General features: G+C 45.8%; 1 protein-coding gene across 6 annotated transcripts in view; it reads right to left on the bottom strand.

The window, feature by feature from the left end:
- Window positions 1-23,529, bottom strand: part of SMARCD3 (SWI/SNF related, matrix associated, actin dependent regulator of chromatin, subfamily d, member 3) — a 106,845-nt gene that overhangs the window by 64,960 nt on the left and 18,356 nt on the right. For 3 of the 6 annotated variants that reach the window (XM_064445309.1, XM_064445317.1, XM_064445319.1), the window contains exon 1: window positions 2,442-2,612. The exons of 1 other annotated variant lie outside the window; for it this stretch is intronic. In XM_064445309.1, coding sequence (XP_064301379.1) covers window positions 2,442-2,519 — 78 coding nt within the window. In that variant the 5' untranslated portion in view covers window positions 2,520-2,612. 2 more of the 6 variants (XM_064445313.1, XM_064445310.1) reach the window with 2 other exon arrangements.

Here is a 23,529-nt window from a genome sequence, read left to right as displayed (position 1 = left end):
ACTGCTAACCAGAGGTGTAACAAACTATCAAGGACTCAAGCCAGGCAACGATGAAGTATTGCACTTGAGATTTTTAACCATTAAGAGATTTCATCTTTCAGAGGTATCCTATTTGACTGGGACAAAGAAGGAGGAAGACATCTCCTAAGCTGGCAGTATGGAAGAGAACAAAGGCAAGATCAAGCGCACAAGAGCAAAGGGCACAGTGACCTTAGCAGAGGAACGTATGTTTCCAGAAAGATCAAGTGAATCTGAAAGCTAACTGTCCTTAGGAAATACTGCAAAATTATCCTGTTCACTTAAGTGCTTACAGAGCAAAAGATTTTCTCACAACATTCTACCTCTATTTACCTCTTCCAATTTTTTTTGAGAAAAAAAAAAGCAGCCTGCAATAACCAAATCAAATTATGTTATTACAGATAAAACAAAAAAACAAGTAGTTTGAAGAGTAAGTTTTTCCCTGAAATCAGAGAAGAATCTGACTGCAAGGAATTCCAGTAAAGTTTGCTATGCAACTTGATTTTTCAAGGAATTAATTCAGATGCAGACACACTGTGGATGGTAATAAAACTCAATAGCTAGCAACATGTAAACTCAAGGTAATGGCTGTGATGGCACATTCTCTTACTTAGAAAAGGATACAGGACCTGAAGAGATAAAATGAAGCTATAACCTTTTTTACCTTTTTTAATTAATTAATGAAAGATTGACTACCCCCAACCCATGTTTTGGTCAAAATGAACCCAACATAAGGAATAAACTAAAGGAGAGAACAAACAGGAAAGCAAAAGTAGAACTAAAGGAGATCATCATGGAGGAAAGGAGAGGGTCATACATGAGGTGTTCAGGCAACAGAATAACAGACAAGAAGCCCCAGCCTCTCTAACAAGTAGCAGGAAGATGACAAACAAATGCAGATGTTCCAGGCAGATGCAGATATTCAAGTAAGACGCCACTAGTGGTAAAACTCCTAGGGCAGAAAAGGCAGACTTTGCTAGCATCCAAGTAAGTAGTGGAAATGAGTCCTGCTGTAAGTCCCCATGCTTATGAGGCTAGCACGCTGCTTTCACATGAAGCCCACCTAGATGTGGAAGAAGCAAATTCATGTAACTATTTTTGCCGCTCTTCTTGATACTAAAGAAAAACAAATGCAAATGTCAACAGAAACCTTGGAAAAGGCAAAAGCATCCCGTATGCCCATCACTCCCAACTTGCCTATGGTTCTGCCCAGCTACAGCCATCCCGAGCCACGCTACCTTAATGAATCCACAGGTCCACAACAAAACCACTACTACAGACCTGCACACCTGCTCTTCAATCATCCCTGTACGTCTGCCAGTCTCGCAACAGATATATGCTCGCTCCTGTACACTGGTACCACATCACCTGTTCACTGTTCTCACAAACACAGAATGCCACCTAAAAGTCCTTAGCCTTGCAAGTCCCACCATATCCAGGATCTGCAGGACACATGCTAGATCCTATACACCTGGAGTAAGCTTGGAGACAACTTAGGCGCCTGCCGTGAGCTCCAAAGATTTCTAAGATCTTTGCACAAGAGCCCCTAATTGGTGGTATAAATTCAAACCTTGACCTTCAAAACCTTCAAAAAGGTGTCACAGAAGGTGCCAGAATCCTCAAAAGAGAAAACATTTGGGACTATCAGTATCCAAACAATATCTGCATTCATTGGGGCTCTTTAACAGTCTTATTTTTGTTAAATGTGTACCAGTACAAGAAATCCAAATGTTACAAATGGTGACTGCTCTCAATCAGTAGAGAGTCATTTAAAGAACATAATTTCCAATGGCAGCAAAACAGGGTTAGCATTTTGTCTTAAATGGAGATTGAAGACCTGATTCTTAAACAAAAGCTGGAAAAATTTTAACGACCTGAAGTGTTGCTTTAATTAAGCATGGCACCCTGAAATTCTATCCTGGGTGAGTTCCCATAGACTGTTACAAATCTGCAGAGCTAATCTCTTCAAGCCCCTGAAAGTCACCTGTTAAGTAGGCAGAGGATACATAAGAGCCAAGACTGGAGACAAGAACCACAGGCAGTACCACAAGGCTTCATCAGGCTTTCATCAGAATTGTTTTTCAAAACACAAGTTTGATTACAGAACGAAGTGTCCTACAAGCCCATTTGGGTCGGATCCAGTGCAGCTCCTGCACCATGATCAGGCTTAAAAGCACACTATTCACCATTCATGAAGAATCAAAGCAAAAATCACAGCACACATCCCCCCAGACACAAGCCTATATTATCAACGAATCAGTGCATATTCTGGGGGCTTTACAGACCCCAGTGCTCTCCTGGCAAGGCAGTTACCAGTGCCCCAGGAGCACACTGCAGGAGCCGATCCAGCCCAGCACAGAGCCTCCAGTTTCCACTCATCCCTCTATTTAGAGCCAGCCAGCTCACTAACTTTCCCGACTCACCACCCCATGGACCAGAAACTCAAAAAGTTTGCTTTTCGTAGCTTTGCGAGCCCCTCCTGTAACTTCATCTGTAGCCATCAGGGTCTGCTCAGCCTCTCTCACTCTCTCTCTTCCTCTTTCTTTCCCTTTTCTGCCTTTTTCTCCAACTCTCCCCTCTGAGTCCTGCTGGGCTCTCACACTTCTAATAGTGCGGAGTGGGGAGGGGGCCCCTTCAGGGCCTTCCTGACGGCCCACTCGCGCTAAGCCTCAGCTGCTGCATTCCTCCACTGATAAGCCAGAAATAGTTTGTGCTGCCGGGTTCTGTGTGTTTACTCTGCAGGGACAGAAAATCCAGCTTTTTAAACCCCTCTGTCCAAACAGCAGAGATAAGCAGGAGGCAAATTGAAAACACGTCTCAGCTTTTTCGTAGCAGTACTGCAACCTCTCCTCCTCTGCACCAGGGGATGGTAAATTCTGGGGCAAGGGGGAAGGGGGAGGGGGCAACTTCAGCAGTGACATAAAACTCAATACCTCACAGAGAGCGTTTTCCCATTAGAAAATGCAGCAGGCGAGCAGTGAGAAACAATGGTTTTCCCTTGCTCCCACTGCTCCTCCTGTGCTGCATTTCCAGGCCTTTTCCCCAGGGACCTGGCAGGCAGCACACAGAAACATTCACTGGCAGCATTTCCAGCATGTGAGACTGAGAACTAACCCCTTTGGACAAGAGAGAGAAACAGCAGGAGGCAGAAAGCTGGGAACAGGGAGGGACAGTGTGTGAGAGCCAGGGGAAAGAAAGAGTGTGAGAACAGCGGGAGGAAGGGGGCGGGGGGCAGCATGGCGACGGCACAACGCCTGACTTGCTTCCAGGCTCCCAGCCGCCCACAGCCTCTCTCGCAGGGTGACCGCCCTCGGGATGCTTTGGTACCACTGCGGCGGATCCATTAGAGACCCCAGGTGATTGACAGACACAGACAAATTATTAACACCACAGCTGCCGTGAGACATCAGCAGCTCACTGCTTTTCACACAAAGCCCTGCACGACAACATGTGTCATCCCAGGACTCTGCTGGGAACACGGAGCCCACCTGCCACCCAGAGAAAGGGGGCAGAGAGCAGCAGACCGCCCCCTCCGTGACCAGTTGCTGCTGTAGCGGCCCTGGGCAGACATCGGCTAGCGCAGCACCAGATTCTCGCAGCACGGCAGCCATTCTGCGAGGAGCAGCGCTGGCTCCTCCATAATGGCAGAGCAGGCAGAGGTGGCCTGGGGCACCGATCTGCTTACTGACAGCTCCTTGTGTGTCTGCGGCTTGCAAGGGGCTGATGTTTCCCAGTCTGCCTAACACAGCAATAGATGAGATGTTGCCAGGTTACGAAAGGGGTTTATTCTATTCCTCCGCTTCAAATTCTTGTCTAGGGGCTGTGAATTTTCTGGCAAGACTGCAAACAGAAGAGAATCAGATCTGAAACAAATAATTTTCTGCCCTCAACCAGTAATAAAAACAAGCACAGAAAAGATTCTGCATTAGCCAGCAGTAAAGAGCAAGCCATGAAGATCATACGGCCTTTTGCACATGGGAATGAAGGCAACAATCTCCACTGATTCTTAGGGTGACCCCAATCCAAGTGCTACTATGTGGTAATTGCCATAGGAATCACAGACGTTTCAGGAGGGTGGCCACTGTTATCAGTTCCCCCTCCCCCTCTCAGTCTCTCAGAAGGACTATGCCAAGCAACACTGTGTGGCCTTATTCAGTGCCTGAACTATTCCCGAGGTTCTAGCTGACTTGAACTAAAGGCATGTGGAATCTGGAAACAAATTGCTACATGCCTGGTAGACTTCGTAGCACTAGGTTAGCGGTTGGACTCGGTCTCAAGGGTCTTTTCCAACCCAAATGATTATGTGATTCTCCATGTCAGCATGCCGGGCAAGGTGGCATCGGGCCTGCATCTGCAAATATTTTTTTAGATCCCAGAAGCACACAGAAATGTTGGCTCCCATCTTGTAAGCCCTTGCCCCTGCTCCCGGCAAGACAACATGCGTTTTCTTTAGAGACCACACTGACTGTTGGCTCCTGCACTTGTCAGACAAGCACCAACTTTCCCTGCAGTAGCATTACTGACACAGGGCTGTGCAGGTGTTCCTGATCCCATTCCTTAAGGGGAACCGTGCAACCGCCCTCGCTGCATGAAATGGCACAAACGAGAAGCTCGCGGCACGCTCGAGCCCGCAGCGGCTCGCTGGAAAAGGCTCCAGGCAAAGAGCCGCGAGCAGCCGTGACGGCCTCCGACCCCCAGCACCGCCCGGTCCGCGGAGCTCCCCGCGTCCCGGGCCCTGCGCGTCCGCCCGGAGGGGCTGCCCGCCCTGCCCGTGCACCCGGCGCCGCGGAGCGGAAAGGGGCCGGCGGCCACGGGGCGCGGCTCCAGGCTGCAGCGCGGCACGCAGTCCCCCCTCGCGTCCCCCCGCGCTCCTCCGCCAGCACCAGCGGCACCGAATGGCAACGGCGCGCCCGGCACGGGCAGGGCGTGAGCCAGCCGCGGTCCCGGGCGCGCCGCCGGCGGGCCCAGGGCCGTGCCGCACGCCCCGGGCCGGGCCGCGCCGAACCGAACCCCAGCGGGCCGCGCCGAGCCGCCCGCAGGTCCCCGCGGGCCCCGAGCGCGGCGGCGCGCATGCCCGGCGCGGCTCCCGTGAAGGTCAGCCGCGGCCTAGCGAGGGACGCGCGGGCGGGAGCGGCCTTAACCCCTTCGCCGCCGAGCCCGCCCGGGCCGGAGCCGAGCCGGCGCCCCGGGGACCGAGACGGACCCCTCCCGGCGAAGGCCGGTGTGCGGGGCTCGGGGTGCGAGCCAGTATAGCGGCGGCGGGCGGCTCCGCCGGCCCGCGCCCCCGCTGGGGACCGAGCTCGCTGCCGCAGTCAGCGCCGGGCCGGGCCGCGGGGCTCGGCGTCGCTCGCCGTCCCCCGCCGGGAGACGTTCCCGGCGAGGCGCCGCTGGCGCTAGGCTTCCCGGGCCGCAGGTGGGAGACAAAGCGGAATCGGGCACTCGGCAGCCGTTGTGCGATTCCCGTGACAGCAGATTCACGGGTGGGGGGCAGCCGGAAAAGCCGGGAGCGGCGCCGAGCCCCGCACGCGCCGCAGGGCTCGCGCGGCCGCCACGCGCCGCCGACCCCCGCTCCCGCCCTGCGGCCCCTTCCCGTCGTCGTCGGCACCGCACCCTCAGGAGGGCGTGCGTTAGGGTTGCAGGGTTTAGGATTTCTTATTTTTCTAGTCAGTTATAGGTAAGGCAATAAGCTACAGCTGCTCCCATCCCCATCAGTAGGTGGCTTCTTTATTGCATTCTGGAGCAGCAGGATCTATTACGAAGCGTTACTGAATTCCAGTTTAATACCATACCATATGTACTGTATTCTATCTGAATGTGCTTAACAGGCATTAAATAAAGATTTCCTCAAAAGAACATCAAATTACAAGGTCACACACTTGAAAATTAAGGAATGGCAGACATGCTGTAGCAACAGACTGAGCAGAAGGAAAAAAAAGAAGTAACACTAAAACTCAGCTCTTGGTATGATTGTAGTTCTCTAAGTACTTTAGAAAAGAAATCGGTAGAAGTAGCGCTTCTGTTTTGCAGATGGAAAGTAAGGTACAAATGGATGGAAGTGACTTGCCCAACATCACCTAGCTGAGAATGAAACATATCTCCTGTGATTCTTCCACTCGCCACGATGCTGTCAAGGGAAACTAGTGTACCATGCATTTGCACAAAAGGGTGAAGGTTACAGTGCAAGAATGTCTTCTCCCAGCTTAAGAGGAAAAATAATGTAATTTTATTCAAAATTGTTTCTATTTTCCCTACATGTTTTTAATAGAAGTGTAGAATAAACAAGTGTCCGTGTTCTTCAGAAAAGTGCCTGGTTCAACCCAAGTGTTCCCCAGCCACTACAAATATCCCCAGCCAGTTCTTGTGTAGATGATGTCAGTGGCATGGGACTTGCTCCGTGATGCTTGTGTTCCTTTACTAGTTCTTCGAGGCTGAGCACGCTCTGGGGCCTCCTTTCATGCCTCCACTGCTCACTTCAAGCTCACTTCGAGCTATATTCCTAGCCCACTTTATTTCAAGGGAAGGCTGACGTTCTTCCTCCCTGCCTCTTGGGGCTCTGAGAGGCCACCTGTTGTCCCACAAGTCTGTGTTGTGTTTTTACTTCTGTGCTATTATTCAAGCTTTTAAGATTTTTAAACTAAGATGGTCAGGTTAGAATAGATACGAACCAAGTTGGTTTTGGGAGATATGTTTGCAGCTGCTTTCAATTTTTTTTGATCTGCAGGTAATTAAAGAAGTACCTGAAGGTACTGGTTGCCTTGAAGAGGCATGGTTTCTTTCATCCAATTTTCAGTTAAGTCAGTAACACTCTGTTCACTGAAACTTAAAAAATTCTCAACGGTTTTGGAATTGATGCAATATGGCATACAAAACGTACTGAAAAACAGGCAGAAAATATCCCAATATTGATGCTCTGCTTATTCTAAAAAACTACTGTGTGTTCCTGAGTTTAGAATTATTCAATATTCTCATTAACAATACGGATAATGAACTAGAAACATGCTTATTAAATTTCCTAGTAACATATGGTTTGGCAGGGTTACAGGTATTCTAGCAGAGATGATTAAAATTAAAATCCTGAGAAGCTGGAGATATGGTTTGAAAAAACAGGACACAATTCAGTCAGAAATACTGTGATGTTCCACATCAAGACAGAAGTCAACAACTATATAATAGAAGATGGAGAACAGCTGGCTGAAGGGTACTTTTTTTTTTTCCAGAAAAAATATTTGGGGATATAATAGATCATAAATTGAATGTGAGTTAATAGTACTACACTGACACAAAGCAAGCAGACACACGCACACCCCGCTCAGAAGAGCAGTAACCGAATGCTGCCCCACTTCTCTCATCCCCTTGGTGGCAGCATAAGCAGTGACAACAACACTCTAGATTCTTCTCCACATTTTGTCTCTGCTTCTTCCCCATCCCTTATCCTCTCCAGGGCACAAACAGTCCCAGTGCAACATTTCCCCGAGGTTGCAAAATTAAATTTTGCCAGTCTAGCTGAGGAACCCTTCCAAAGTAATCCTTCTGTTGTGGTAATAATTGTTAGTATCTCAACCAGGATGTCCTTTGCAGTCTGGGGCTCTGTGCGTCAGAGAAAATACATGTGGGAGAAATGAGGATGGTTCAGAGGAGAACAGTAAGTGTGAGAAGAAATGTAAAGACCCAAAAGAGAAAGAGAAAATAACAGTTTTCAGATATCCAAAAGGCTACTGCAAATATAGGGAAGAGCTGCTCCCCATACACACGGTACAAGAAATAACGATTGACATTTCTCCCGGGAAGATTTCCTTTAGATACTAAGGAAGAGTACAGCAGTAAAAGTAGAGATGTTCTGGGATAGTTTGTCCAGCAAGGATGGGAATATCCATCTCCAAAGTTCTTTCAAGGACAGGTTAGACAAGCATCTGTCCAGAGTGGTGTAGGCGGTGTAGATTCTGACTTGGGGCAGGACAAGGGACTAGCTGATTCCCAGAGGTTCTTTTTGCCTTATTTCCCTACAGAAACTGTATGGAATTTCACAAGACAAAGATAAAGCTTTTTTCTATCCAGAGTGGTTTCCCCTGACAGATTTCACAGATCTGATGCAAACAAGTTTAAGCCAATCAAAAAGGGCCCCCTGAATTTTTTGTTTTGGAAAAAATACACATCTGATAGCTACAACAATGTAAGGATAAGGAATCTGCATAGGCAGATTGCTGCCAGTTATCCTCTGAGATTTCTCATGTATCATATAGCTTTTATACTGTGGCTTTTTGTTCTCTCCTTGACTCACGTATCTTCAACTACCCTCTTGCATCACTGTCTCATAGACCTACCTTTTTATGTTAGGCCCTTCCAATAAGTGTTTTTAAAATCTATCTGCAATGAGGAAGTACCGTAAGCAATTTGTAGTACACATAAAGAAATAAAAAAGACTTGAAATAAAAGCAAAAAAGAACAAATGAAGGCAAAGAAAAGCATTTGTGTCTGTCTCCAGAGGTTCCAAACATTATTCTGCAGAGGTAGAGAGATAATTACAAACTTACCTCCTGGTTATTTTAAAAGCAATCAAAAGCAACAGTGGGGATGCCAAAAGATAAAAAAAAAAAGATATATAATACTATGGGATGCAAAATAATGAATCATCAGTATTATTATATCAGCCGTACTTGTATTTTACCCAACTGCACAATTCCATGTGACTTCATAGTAAGCTGTCTAGCCCTACTATGCCTCTGCTTCCACCTTTTCATCCTCACCAAACCCACTTTCCACAGCTTGTGCAGTGACATCTGTGGATGGCTTCTCACATCTTCTTAGCAAAGAAGCAGAGTGCTACAGGCAGCAGTCCACAGTTCTCCTTTTATTTTCTATCTATGGGCGAAAGCAGAGCTGCAAAGTATGAAAAGCTAGTAGGAATAACTTTGGTCCTGGAAGGAGAATAGTGAAGACACAAGATTGTGTTGGGAGTATACATTTCTGTTTTTCAAAAGTGAAGGAAATAGAGGAATTCTTGGTGGGGAATCCTGGAGGGGGGACAAAGACCTATCAACAACTACCACCAAACCTACTGCCCCCTAGTCCAAAAAGTGTAAGTATCTTCATGATACTTCACGATTGCAACGATGGCTTTGGGGTGTGTTTGGTAAAAGCATCATAAAGGATTCACCTGCTATCCCTAATTGACAGAACACAGATGGGGGAACCGCTGGGCCAGCGGTAAAGTCCACTGTTACATTATCTATAGCAACCACGTTATATGTAACCCTTTCAGGCATAAATTTATTGCATATTCACTTGGTATTACTATGGGAGAGCTGCTAAAAAAAAAAACTTGAGTTCTTTGAATGATTATCTTCTTTTAGCATACCTGGATATTCCCATTTATTCTTTTACCAACATTGCCCTTAATGGTGGTTCTTTGTGTCTAATGTTTGTGCTTTGAAGCATTTATACATAGCATTCATACCCATACTCACTCCTCCTTTTGTCAGACTAAACAAGTGAAACTGTTATTTGGTCTCTAAAAACTGAGTGCCCACTTCTCATCATTCCATCAGCCGCCTCCATGTCAGTCCCAGTTAACCTGTCTAGAACAACAGCAAACAACTGTACCTATAGTCTCCAGAAGGCCATGTACTCGTGTGGCATTGATAATTCTCTCACCATCAGCAATCTCTACCAAACTTTGCTAGGTTCACAAGTGCCTTCCACAACATTATGACAGTGATAACCCCACATTCTCCTGCAAGTGGACTGATGTACTGGGCTGCTTCTCCTTCTTAACCACTGCCATTAGGTAAGCCTCCAGCTTACAGCGCTGATTCCTGTCACAAGTCCCTAAGTGCATGAACATGCACTATATTGTCATCAGGTATAATCTGATTTCTATTTGTGTAGTCTTCAGAATCATCCAGTTCTTTCCATAAAACTTATTTTCTTCTGCTTCAGTGATACCTGTCTATTCTGTGCCACAGGCATTACTGAAAATATTAAATGACATCAATCGCAGGGCAAATCCTGAAGAAACTGCAATCTCTTTTGTGTTTTCTTTACTGAGCTCCTTACCTACCTTGCAGTTCTGCTATTATCTGTCTTCTGAGTCACAACTAAATTTTGAGATAGCACTGTATCAAAGGCTTCACTGAAGTCTACTTAAATAAGACATACACTGTTTCCTTTGTGTAGAAAATAGCTGTCTGAGAAAGACAGGTTAGTAAACTTACGCTGCTTTTTTATCCCATCTACCATCTACGTCCTCCTCATGCTCAGTTATATTCTCTTTCAAAAATCATTCTTGAGCTTTGCATGGACTTAGGATCAGATTAATGCAACTGCCTAGAGTATTCTTGCCCTTCTATATTATAAGAAAACCAACAGTATTTCTTGTTTCTTTATCAGGACAAAATATTTTTTAAAGCCCATTTTGATTAATATTAGCAATGCTAGGAATTATATCCTGTTCTCCCTGAAAATAATTTGAAAAGTATAGTTTAACCAAATCAATCATCAGTAAATATTGACCAAAGGTTGTATTAATATGCAAAGCTATGTAAGAACTGAGGAACAGTCCTAGAAAGCACTAGGAGACTGGAGAAAGCACATAACCAAAGAAGGAAAACAGAACAATCTTGGCATAGACTGTCTAATAAATCCACCTTCCATTTCAAGTAAACTAGTAGAACAATTAATAGGTGAATAAAACCATTTCAGACTTAGAGCACAATGGAACTGAGAATGACAAGTAATATTGCTGATCGTAAAAAAACTGCACTGCCAGACAAGCCCAAGTGTCTTTTCAAATTATTTTATTTGGCAGAATAATTACAACAATTACAAACAGATTACCCCCAAATAAAGTCAAAGTTAATCTCAAACAGTACATTATTACAGCAAACATCAATGACTTTGGAAAATGGCAGCCAGTGGGAAATGGCAAATGTAACTTAAATGCAATGTAGTAAAGCATCATTATATGCCTGAAATTCTTAACACAAACATAATTTGTATGTAATTGCCAGGAAAAATAAAAATTACTGAAAGGTTATTAAAAAACGCCTATAAACAAATGATAAAAACAAGTGGAAGGGAAGTGGCTATTAAGAACACCAAGGATGGTTGTTATATCCAGATTGTTTTACCATCTTCAGAGATCTAAAAGAAGGAAATAAAGAAACATGTAGATTAAATCCTCGAATGATAAGATTTTGGGGAAATTTCACAGCCAATTGGGACAGAGGATTAAAAAAATCAAATGGGCCTAAAATGTTAGACAGAAGATTAAGGCTGGAAAATCTCAAGCAGGTGGCGGAAGAAAAATCCTGAGGTGAAAGAACTGTGCTATGTCTGTAGCAGCAGGTAAGCCAGATTTCTAATCTTTTCAGCATTCTACTCACCTAGTACATAAATACATACATGAAATCACAGGAATAATGAAATGTCAGGCACAGCAACTTCTGATACAGAGAGATGGTTACAGTACCCAGGCTTCAGGTGGACAACAGGCTTTCAGCTGAGGCTCTTTCTGAGCAAGTGAGTGTTGCAAAAGTGGAAAATGTTTGGCTCCAGCACAATACAGTGGTTTGTCTCCTCGTCCCTCTCACCATAGCATAGACACAGCAGGCTGGCAGATTACAGCTTAGAGCAACAAACCACACTTGGCAATGGGGTCATGAAGTCGTAAAGTGTGCACAGTAAAATACTGCATATGCTCCCAGAAAAAAGCATGTCTAAATGACAAGGCATGTAAATGGTGGCACATGTTACTTGTTAAATGGGCATCAAAACATACGTAGAAGAAACATAGGCAGAAGAAACATAAGTTGAATCATTATGGCATTCAGGACTTCACAAAATACACAGAATTTACAGTGGTAAAACTCAAATAGCAGAGGAGTGTGTTTGTGTGCGGCTGTGAACCGCGAGAGGGAGAAGAGTTAGGTGTTGTACCTTATGTCATATTATCTGTGACATTTCACAATTCTTCCCATTCTTGGTACTCGGTTGTTTCTAGGGCCTGAGAGCACTAGGAGGTACAGATAAAAACAGTGTAGTCTCTGGCCTTTACAGTTTACAAATTAAGTTAACAGATGGACATAGAAAGAGTGTAATGGAACAGGAAGAGTGCTAGTCATCCTGACAGGCAGTGGGCTTGGCACACCAGCTGTCTAGCTACACTTACTTTGAACAGCCGCTTCCACCCAGAGAAGCTGTGGATGCCCCATCCCTGGAAGTGTTCAAGGCCAGGTTGGACAAGGCTTTGAGCAACCTCGTCTAGTGGAAGGTGTCCCTGACCATGGCAGGGGGTTGGAACTGGACAATCTTTGAGGTCCCTTCCAATCCAAACCGTTCTATGAGTCTGTAAATTCCTCTCTGTGCACCCCACCCTTGGCACCTGTTTTCTGATCAATTTATACCCAGCCTGCAACTTGAAACCATACAAACAATGTACTTATGGGGGATTTTGACTACCCTGTTCTGTCTTGGGAAATAAGTATGTCTCATTCTTCAAAGAGATTCCCTAGCACTCATGCTACAACCAAGCTAGTTGATACATATGATACAGCAATGCTGAATGCTAGTTATAAATATGATGCCAAATAATAAGACATAAATCTCTGCTAAGGTTATACAGAGAATGGATTTCTAAATTGTTAGTTATAAGCCTGAGATAATAGGAAAATTAGAAAAATATTTCTTTAAATTCCTTTAAGATCTTAGATATTAATCTGGAGTAGGATATTCACCTAGTCTAAACAAGCATGAAACAAAAAGAAATTAGTGAAAACTTTATGTAATGGAAGGTCAATTGTTAATATTCCAACCATAAGAAATATGGGGAGCAGAATATTGGGAAAAAAATTTCCAAGGTTTTTCCATTTTCTCCACCTCTTTCTGCTATTCCAGTCAATCCTTCCTTTCCCCAGTCAAACTCCTGCCATTGCATATCTCACCACTACAATTCTGTCTTTTCTGAACTTGGCAAATACTTTTTAAACTCTGCTTAAATCTACTTGCAATGCTGCTGGTAAAAATTTGCTCTGAAACTTTCTAAAATGTCAAGTAAAGGAGTAAGAAAGTTCTCACTTCTTCTGTGTCCCTCTGTCTTATCCATTTGCTGATTTTACCCCACCCTACGACAGCTTTGACATGCATTTATCATGGCACTTAACTCCAGGATGCCTTGCCTCTTCCACAGTGCTGCAAGAAGTCAATAATCACAGTTCCCCATGAGAAATAATTTAAGCAAGCCAACACCCCTCTCCTTGTTATGGCCTTATTTTAAGGCTTAGCATTGTTATTCCCCATTTCCCCCTTTATATGTTAACTCCATTTATCTATCAAAGGACCAATTCTGTAAACCCTCTTGCATGCTTACGGGTCACAGGTCTCTGACATTTCAAACCAGACAAAGCCCTGAAGAATACCTTCTGAAAATTACTGTTCCGTCTGGCAGCTGGTGAAGAATAGTTAATAGTCTTTCTGCTTTTTAGTCTGTTGCTGTCTCCCAAAATAAAAATGATTAGGATTCTTCCTGCAGCAAAGCATGCGAGAGAGCAGGAATCAGTCAAATGCTCTTTCAGTCATTTGCTTTTGGCTAGAGGACAGAAGACACCCTCTTAAGAGTTATGACGATGTGACGTATTGTCTCAATTCCTATAGCAACGGTGCAGTATCTGCTCCTAAACTAATAGATCACCTCTCTCTTCTCACAGAAAGCTGCACGATCATCTGCACACTGTTAGTGCCGCTCTCTCCATTTCCTTTCCCATTCTAAACATGCACTGAATTCCAACGTAGCTGACAACTTGCACAACTGGAGTGCCATGATGGATGGATACAGGCTCTTTAGGAAGGGCAGGCTGGGGAGGCAAGGAGGGGGAGTTGGCCTTTAGCAGAGTGCAGCTGGAGTGCACAGAATTCCACCTTGTGATGAATGGTGAATCAGCTGACAGCTTGTGGGTCAGAATGAGTGGGCAGACCAACATGGGTAGCATTGTGGTGGGTGTCTGCTACAGACCACCTGCTGAGGAAGAAGTAGATGAGACCTCAGACAGCAAGGAAAATCCTCATGTTCACAGGCTCTGGTCCTCATGGAAGACACTGACCACCCCAATATCTGCTGAAGGGATAACACAGCAGGGCAAAAGCAATCCAGAAGGCTTCTGGGACACACTGAAGATGAATTCTTAACACAGGTGACTGAGAAGCAGACAAGGAGAGGTGCTCTGCTGGACCTGATTCTTATAAACAAGGAAGAACTGGTCAGGAATGTGAGGGTCAGGGCAGCCTTGGCTAGACCATGAGATGGATGAGTTCAGGAACATGAGAGGATGGAGCAGGGCAGAAAACAGGATCACAGCCCTAGACTTCAGAAGAGCAGACTCTGGCCTCTTCAGGGATCTGCTTGGAAGAATCCTGGGTTATGGCCTTGGAATGAAGAGGCTTACAAGAGAGCTGGTTAACTTTCAAATATCACCTCCAAATTCAAGACTGGTTCATCCCAACAGGCAGGAAATTAAGCTAAAACATCAGGAGGCCTGCGTGCATGAACAAGAAGCTCCTGACTGAGCTCAAACATTACAAGGAAGCACACAAGAGGTGGAAGTAGTGTCAGGTGACCCAGGAGAAATACAGAGACGCTGTCCGAGCATGCAGGGATGTGATTAGGATGACAAAAGCCCTCCTGGAGTTGAATCTGGTGAGGAACACGAAGGGCAGACAGAAAGGCTTTTACGAGTACATCAGCAGCAAAAGTAAGACACGGGAAACCATGGGCTTACTGTTGAATGGGGAAGGGGACTTGCTGAGAAAGAACATAGAAAAGATTGAAATACTGAATGCTGCCTTTGCCTCCTTTACTGGCAAGATCGGCCATCAGAAACCCCAGGCTCGTGAGACCAGTGAGAAGGTCTGGAGCAAGGAGGACTTACCCTCAGTGGAGGAAGACAAGGTTAGGGAACATTTAAAGAAACTGGATGTACAGTAGTCCATGGGACCTGACAGGATGGACCCACCAGTGCTATGGGAGCTAGCCAATGTCATTGTGAGACACCTCTCAATTATCTTTGTAAACTCATGGAGACTGGGAGAGTTCTTGAGGACTGGAAGAAAGCAAATGTCAGTCCTATCTTCAAGAAGAGGAAGAAGGAGGAACTGGGAAAAAACAGGTTGTTCAGCATCACCTCAATCCTAGGGAAGGTAATGAAGCATACCCTCCTGGAAAACATTTCCAACACATGAAGCACAAGAAGGTGACTGAGAGTCAGCATGAATTTGTGAAGGAGAAACTGTACTACTCATGCACCAGGACAGGCTGGGGAGTGACTGGATGGAAATCAGCTTTGCAGAAAAAGACCAGGAGATCCTGGTGAGCAACAAGTTGAAGATCAGCCAGCAATGTTCCTTTGCAGCAAAGAATGCCAACAACATCCTGAGCTGCTTTAGGAAGAATATTACCAGCAGGTCAAAGGAGGTGATCCGTCTCCTCTACTTGCCACTGGTGAGACCACATCTGGAGTGCTGTGTCCAGTTCTGGGGTCCCCAGTACAAGAAATACATGGACATATTGGAGCGAGTGCTCACAAAGATGGGTAAGGGACTGAAGCATCTATCATCATGAGGCAAGGCTGAGAGAGCTGGGATTTTTTTTAGCATGGAGATGAGAAGGCTCAGGGGTGTCTTATCAATGTGCATAAGTACCTGATGGCAGGGTATAAAGAATACAGAGCCAGACTATTCTCAGTGGCACCCAGTGACAGTACCAGAAGCCACTGGCACAAAATGAAATACAGGAAACTTCATTACACACAAGAAAAAAACTTTTTTTAATTATAGCAGGTTGCCCAAAGAGCAACTTCACTCCATCCCTGAAGATATTAAAAACTTCACTGAACTTAGTACTCAGCAAGTTGCTGTAGCTGACCCAGCTTTGAGGAGGGAGGCTGGACCACATGATCTCCAGAGGTCCCTTTCAACCTCAACCATTCTATGATTTTATGATTCTACTCAGGAAAGACTTAAGCATAATAAGTAACTGAAATACATGCCCAATGAATATGCAGTAGATTCACGCAAAGAACCATGGAATGGAGTCTGACATCAGAAACAAGGCAATGACAAAACACCTGGAATGCCCTTACCTGGAAACATACGTGCAGAGCTAGCTGCTGTCTCTTTGCAAGCACAGCAAAATTATAGGGTGCAGAGATGGGGAGAAGAATCAGGGGTTAGAGAGGCCAGTTTGGGAGTAGTGACTGAAAATGCTAGAGTTTTTTACCTTAGAAGATACATATTCAGGGCCAAAACAGTAGGATAATGAAGGTAATGAAGGTAAATAATGCAGTTCTATTTACTATCCCCTAATGCAGGACTAGGAAGAAGCTACTGGAATGAAAAGCAGGCTGCTGATGAAAAAACTTTAAAACAAAAGAACACTGCTTACTAACACCTATACATTAATACATACAAATGCATGCAAAGTGCTGCTTCTAAAATAATTTTCCCAGTCCATCACTTTAAAAAGATCACTGATCCACTAGTGTTTCTGCATCCCACACCTCATATTTAAAAAAAAAAAAACACACAAAAAAACACCAAAAAAGATCAAACAATACTTGGATCCTACTTCTGGTCCCTGCTAAATATGTTTGCTCCCTTAGAAGAGCATCACAATGGGTTTAGAAGAAGCAGTGACTACTATATATAATTTGTTTACTGTATTAGCAGTTGCTTATTTGGTGGATCTAGTGCGGGTAGACCTATTAGTGCTTCTACATAGTTCTCCTTTTCTCCCCTCAAGCATCAGAAAGAAGTGCTGAGATGCAGGCTCCCTGCATACACTTTGTTTTCTGTTTTTCCGATTTGTCTGTCCGCTCCTTTGAAAGAATTAGTATCAGGAATCTCTGATACCTTTCTGGCTACCAAGAATACTGCTTTCCTTGTGAAAAGCTGCAAAGAATTCTTCAGTGCTGGCAATTAGTGCCTGAGGAAGGAACTCAGTTCCTTCACTGATGGGAACAGTAGTGCACAATTAATCTGTTTTACACAGGGAGCCAGGCACAGCACACTCCTCCTCGTCACCTGCAGGATCAGAGCACCTGAATATGCTGACAGGCTCTGCTTCAGGTACGCGCAACAAAGAGCTTGGAGTCTGCGCTGTTGAGCTCTGAACAGAATCTTCCCTGTGCAGCCTTCACAGCACATTTCCATGGGAACAGACACATGCCTTTCTTGTTGCCGAGGAGACAGTGACTGCTTTTTGAGAGTGGTGAACATTGTGCCCAAAGCATTTCAGCATCTTTAAGATCATAAAGAGCTTTACAAAGGCATAATCACCTCCCCGCCAGTTAAACGTGTCAATCATTCTCCCATTCCTATTTTGCAGAACCTGTTTTAAGCATTTTGATATGTCAGGCTTTTCCTAATTATCTGGTTTTGATATCAACATTTAAAATTACATTGTCAGCCTAAACACCTCCATATGCCTGGAAGTCTTTTCTACTATCATTCTGTAACTCTTATGATTGACTCTCGCTGACCTAACTTGCAGTAAAATTAATACCCTCCTCTCCATGGGTTTCGTGTGGTATTGACCTGTACTTAGAGAAAAGCTGTTTGGCAAAGCCAGTGTCCATCTCTCCTCTGTCTTCTCCTATTTCCACTGTTCTTAAATACAAAACATATTTGTAAAATCAAAGGGCTCCGTATACCCGAGGCCTCAGGGTGGCAGTGGTGCTGGATGGCAGCCCATGCACGAAAGACGAGGAGGAGGAGGCGGATTCCTACAATGCTTCTGAGCTTTGCTGTCAAGTGACTGAGCAGCACAGTGAAGCCACGGTCAGCAGTGACAGTGCCCCGTGCAGTTTGTTACTGCCCCTGTGCGGCAGCCTTTACCAGTTCACTGAGAAGTTCTGCAGTGTGGGATCTCAGTGGAGGCAGGATCTGCACCACAACCATGCAGGAGCAGCCCTGCAAGTTTAGCAAAACATTTCTCAAGCCGCTGAGGAGGAGCAAAGGTGGTTCCCTGGGCCACAGGAGGAGGTGGCTACCAGACTGCTGGTGCCACCATTTCTCTTCATGTTCTCTGCTCCCTCACACAACTTCTTCCCCATCCTTTTTGAAAAAAACGCACTGGTAGTTGAGATTCACAATTTGGGAAGGGAGCGTCAACTGAAACAGGAGCCCACTACTGTATATCTGATGTGGGAAAGAAGGGACAGCTAGAGGCTATGCTCAAAGGAGCCATGGATGGAGTATCCCAAAATGGGGGAGCCTAGAAGCTTGGCACTTCTGGCAGCAGAAGGGCCCTTTTTCCACCCTATATCTAAATTTACAGAACCAGTGCAGTGTTCTAATGGTGAAGGGGAACAAGCTCCAGTCACTAATCATAAAATCGAATCATAGAACTGTTTAGGTGGGAAAAGACCCTTAAGATCATCGAGTCCAACGTAAACCTAACACTGCCAAACCCATGACCCTACATGCCACATCTATACATCTTTTAAATACCTCCAGGGATGGTGACTCAACCTTTTCCCTGGGTAGCCTGTGCCAAAGCTTCCTTTCAGTGAAGAAATATTTCCTAATAACTTGAGGCAGTTTCCTCTCGTCCTGTCCCTGGTGACTTGGGAGCAGAGACCAGCCCCCCCCTCACTCCAGCCCCTCTCAGGCAGCTGCAGAGAGCGAGAAGGGCTCCCCTCAGCCCCCCCTTCTCCAGGCTAAACCCCCCCAGCCCCCCCAGCCGCCCCCCAGCACACTTGTGCTCCAGACCCTGCCCCAGCCCCGCTGCCCTTCTCTGGACACGCTCCAGCCCCTCCAGGCCCTTCTTGTCCCGAGGGGCCCAAACCTGAGCCCAGCACTCGAGGTGGGGCCTCCCCAGGGCCGAGCACAGGGGCCCCATCCCTACCCTGCTCCTGCTGGCCACCCCAGTGCTGACACAAGCCCGGGGGCTGGTGGCCTCCTTGGCCACCCGGGCACTGCTGGCTCATGCCCAGCCGGCTGTCAGCCAGCACCCCCAGGGCCTTCTCCGCCGGGCACTTCCCAGCCCCTCTGCCCCAGGCCTGGGGCGCTGCCTGGGGCTGGTGCGACCCAAGGGCAGGACCCAGCACTCGGCCTTGTTAAACCTCATCCAGTTGGCCTCAGGCCATTGATCCAGCCTGTGCACATCCCTCTGCAAAGCCTTCCTGCCCTTGAGAGGGTTGGCACTCCCACCCAACTTGGTGTCATTTGCAAACTAACTGAGGGTGCACTCGATCCCCTCATCCAGATCATTGATAAAGATATTCAACAGAACCAGCCCCAACACTGAGCCCTAGCGAACACCTCTTGTGACCAGCTGCCAACTGGATTTAACTCCATTCACCATAACTCTTTGGGCCTGGCCATCCAGACAGATTTTTACCCAGCAAAGGGAATGCCCATCTAAGCCATGAGCAGAGCTTGTCTTCTTCAGGAGGTGCTGTTGGAAACAGTGTTAAGGGGTTTCCTAAAGACCAGGCAGACAACATCCACAGCCACTCCTCATCCACTGAGTGGGTCACCTTGTCATAGAAGGAGAACACGCTGGTCAAGCAGGACCTGCCTTTCATAAACCCATGCTGACTGGGCCTGTCCCCTGGTTGTCCTGTACGTGCCGCGTGATGGCACTCAAGATGATCTGCTCCATACCTTTCCCTGGCACCGAGGTCAGGCTGACAGGCCTGTAGTTCCCTGGATCCTCCTTCCAGCCCTTCTTGTAGATGGGTGTCACATTTGCTAACTTGCACTCAACTGGGACCTCCCTGGTTAGCCAGGACTGCTGATAAATGATTGAAAGTGGCTTGGTGAGCACTTCTGCCTGCTCTCTCAGTACCCTTGGGTGGATCCCATCTGGCGCCGTAGACTTGTGTGTGTCTAAGTGGTGTAGCTGGTTGCTAACCATTTTCCATTGGATTACAGGATCTTTATTCCACTCCCCATTCGTGTCTTCCAGCTGAGGGGGCTGTGTAACTTGAGAACAACCGGTCTTACTATTAAAGACTGAGGCAAAGAAGGCATTAAGTACCTCGGCCTTTTCCTCAGCCACTGTGACTATGTTTCTCACCGTCCAATGCAGGATGGAGATTCTCTTTAGCCCTCCTTTTGTTGCTAAAGTTTTTATAGAATAATTTTTAATTGTCTTTTATGGCAGTGGCCAAATTAATTTCCAGTTGAGCTTTGGCCCTTCTAATTTTCTCCCTGCGTAACCTCACGACATCTGTGTAGTCCTCCTGAGTTGCCTGTCCCTTCTTCCAAAGGTCAGAAAGTCTTTTTTTTTCCTTAGTTCTAGCCAAAGCTCTCTGTTCAGCCAGGCCAGTATTCCTTCCTGCCAGTTTTGTCTTTTGGCAATTAGGGACTGCCTGCTCCTGTGCCTTTAAGATTTCCTTGTTGAAGAACATCCAGCCTTCCTGGACTACTTTGCCCTTCAGGACTGCTTCTCAAGGGACTCTCTCAACCAGCATCCTGAAGAGGCCAAAGTCTGCCTTCTGGAAGTCCAAGGTAACATTTCTGCTAACCCCCCCCTCCTTCTCCAAGAATTGAAAACTCCATGATCACCATACCCAATGGCCTCTAATCATCACATCACCCACAAGTCTTTCTCTGTTCACAAACAACAGGCCCAGCGGGGCACCTTCCCTGGTTGGTTCCCTCACCAGCTGTCAGGAAGTTATCTTCCACACACTCCAGGAACCTCCTAGACTGCTTCCTCTCTGCTATATTGTATTTCCAGCAGACATCTGATAAGTTGAAGTCCCCACAAGAACAAGGGCTAGTGTTCATGAGACTTCTCCCAGCTGCTTACAGATTATTTAATCTGTCTCTTTATCCTAGTTGGCTGGTCTCTAACAGACTCCCACCATATCTGCCTTACTGGCATTTCCCCTGGATCTTACCTGTAGTCACTCGACCTTTTCATCACCATCCTCAAGCTCCAGACAGTCAAAAAACTCTCTAACTTACAGGGCTACCCCACCACATCTCCTTCCTTGCCTATCCCAACTGAAGAGTTTATAGCCATCCTTTGATGCACTCCAGTTGGGCTGTTGATCCCGCCACCTTTCTTGGGGGAGAAGCCCTAATTCCTATGTGACTATTCTCAGTCTGAAGGAAATGCTTACATAGACTCTAAGGCTAGATGGCCTATTACAACAGTTAGACTTTATCTTATATAAAATGGCACCATTTCTATGCTATACCTCTGGCTTACTCTAGGAGAGTATTCAGGGCCAAGTACCATCATCTTCCTTCCCTGTTTTCATACTCCTTAAAGTTACTCTCAGCCACTATCAAAATATTATGTTATACCAATGATGTGATCCAGGACAGCTGCTCCCACAACACCAACCAACAATCCCTCACTCAACAGATTCTTCACAGTAGTTACTCTAACTTAAAAGCTATAAAGATGCTCACCCTGACTACTGCATGCAGTTTTGGGCACCACAGTACATTAAGGATATAAAGCTACTAGAGTGTCCAGAGAAGGGCCACAAAGTTGGTGAAGGGTTTAGAGGAGAAACCGTATGAGTAGCAGCTAAAGTCCCATGGGTTGTTCAGCCTGGAGCAGAAGAGGCTGAGGGCAGCCCTCATGGCGCTCTGCAGCTCCCTCCCAAGGGCAGGAGGAGGGTCAGGCGCTGATCTCTTCTCTCTGGTGACCAACACGAGGGCCCGAGGGAATGGCAGGGAGATGTGCCAGGGGAGGGTTAGGCTGGGCATTAGGAGAAGGCTCTTCCCCCCGAGGGTGGTAGAGCCCTGGAACAGGCTCCCCAGGGAGGCATCACAGCACCAGCCTAGTGATGTTCCAGAAGCCCTTGGACAAGGCCCACAGAGACACGGTGTGAATTGGGGTGTCCTGTGCAGGGACAGGAGTTGGACTTAATGATCCTTGTGGGTCCCTTCCAACTCACGACATTCTGTATTTCTATGATTCTACGCTAGAAAGCCATACAATCCTGATTTAAAGAATCAAAACGATCTAGGATCTACTGTGTCCCAACATCTGTCCTTCCACTGTTTAATTGTCCTCCTTGTAAAACTATGTCTTACTTCATGTTTGGATGTCACTACTTATAGCTCCCAGGCATGTCTCTTCCACCTTACCAAGACTTCCCGGGGTGTGTGTGGCCACATACTTTAACTAATGGCAGTAGCAGCAATAATTCCTAAATTCACATCGGGCAAGAGGCAATGCCCATCTGTGCTACGCATATCAGACTAGACTAGAAATCCATGTCTTCATACAAAATGGCCTTGTGAACTACATTCCCCATTTAGATTCTTTCAGATCAGAACAAAATCCCTCTGTCAACCTCTCCTGAGTAAATGAAATACATCAAGTCCTTGTGGTTGCTCCCTATAAAACGGTATTAACTACATCTTTACTGTCTTTATGTGTCTCTTCTGAACACTTTCATATTCCATCAGCCTTTCTGAAGTACAGATACTTGAAATGGAACATGTATTACAATAATATGCAGTAATGTCCCTAGAATGGCATCAGTCTAGGGACCCTGTTTTTATTCTGTTACTACCACGATCCCAAAGCCCATTTACAACTACTCTTCCCATACAAATTCATCTATGTTTGTTTCTCAATATATGATCCTTGTATATTACTCCACCAAAATACTGGGGGTGTTAAAAGGAACCTACCATATAAATCAACTACATAAACAGGCCAAATGGGTCAGTATATATAACCTTCCCCATTATTCATCACTGCACTAATTCTGTCATCTGATATCTCCTTCCATATATTACCTCCTGCATCCAAGGATCAGATTACTCTGTAACCTCAGTGCTAGCACAGCTCCACTGCTGACCAAGTGATAGAGCTGGTCACAAGAGCCTTGAACTGGTCAAGAAATACATACTGGTGACCTCTGCATTACATGTCCCCTTGAGGTCTTTGGTGACTGTACATAAACAGCAGCTTTCCTCAAATTGAGCTCTGAGCCCCTGTAGAAGTACCTGAGTTTATGATATCTAAGAAATCTTACCATTGCCACTGGTTGTATATAAAAAGATGAATTCTACAGAAGTGGGTAGTAAAATAAATGAAAGCTACAATGAAGTGCAAATCTGTGAAGGGTGCTATCACTAGGTGGTACTTATAAGTAACTGTAATAAAATGTTGGACTTAACTATCTCTACTTCATTTGCTTTGGATCTGGAAAAAAATTACTAGGAAGACAAAAGCTAATGTCACACCTGCATTGCCTCTGAATAATGTTTCTACAGTCAAAAATCATGGAACACAAAATCATTAACTATCACTCCACTCCTGGGCACCCAAATGTCTCTGCTCTCAAAGTGAAGATAGTATTATGTATCTTCACTGCAAAGAGGAAAAGTAAAGGTGAAGGGATAGACATCTGCTCCTGGAATTGTGCTTATCAAAATTAATCCGCAGCTCTTTATGTGTCTTCACTCACACTAAGTGTGTGTGATGTCTGCCCTTCCTATGAAGTTCAAAACGAAGGAACTTTCTCTGGCGCAGCAGATGTC

The sequence above is a fragment of the Phalacrocorax carbo genome, chromosome 2 (genome assembly GCF_963921805.1).
Source record: "Phalacrocorax carbo chromosome 2, bPhaCar2.1, whole genome shotgun sequence".
NCBI classification, from domain to species: domain Eukaryota; kingdom Metazoa; phylum Chordata; class Aves; order Suliformes; family Phalacrocoracidae; genus Phalacrocorax; species Phalacrocorax carbo.
The sequence above is the reverse complement of the archived record's forward strand: the minus strand, read 5'-3'. Positions and strand labels throughout refer to the sequence as shown.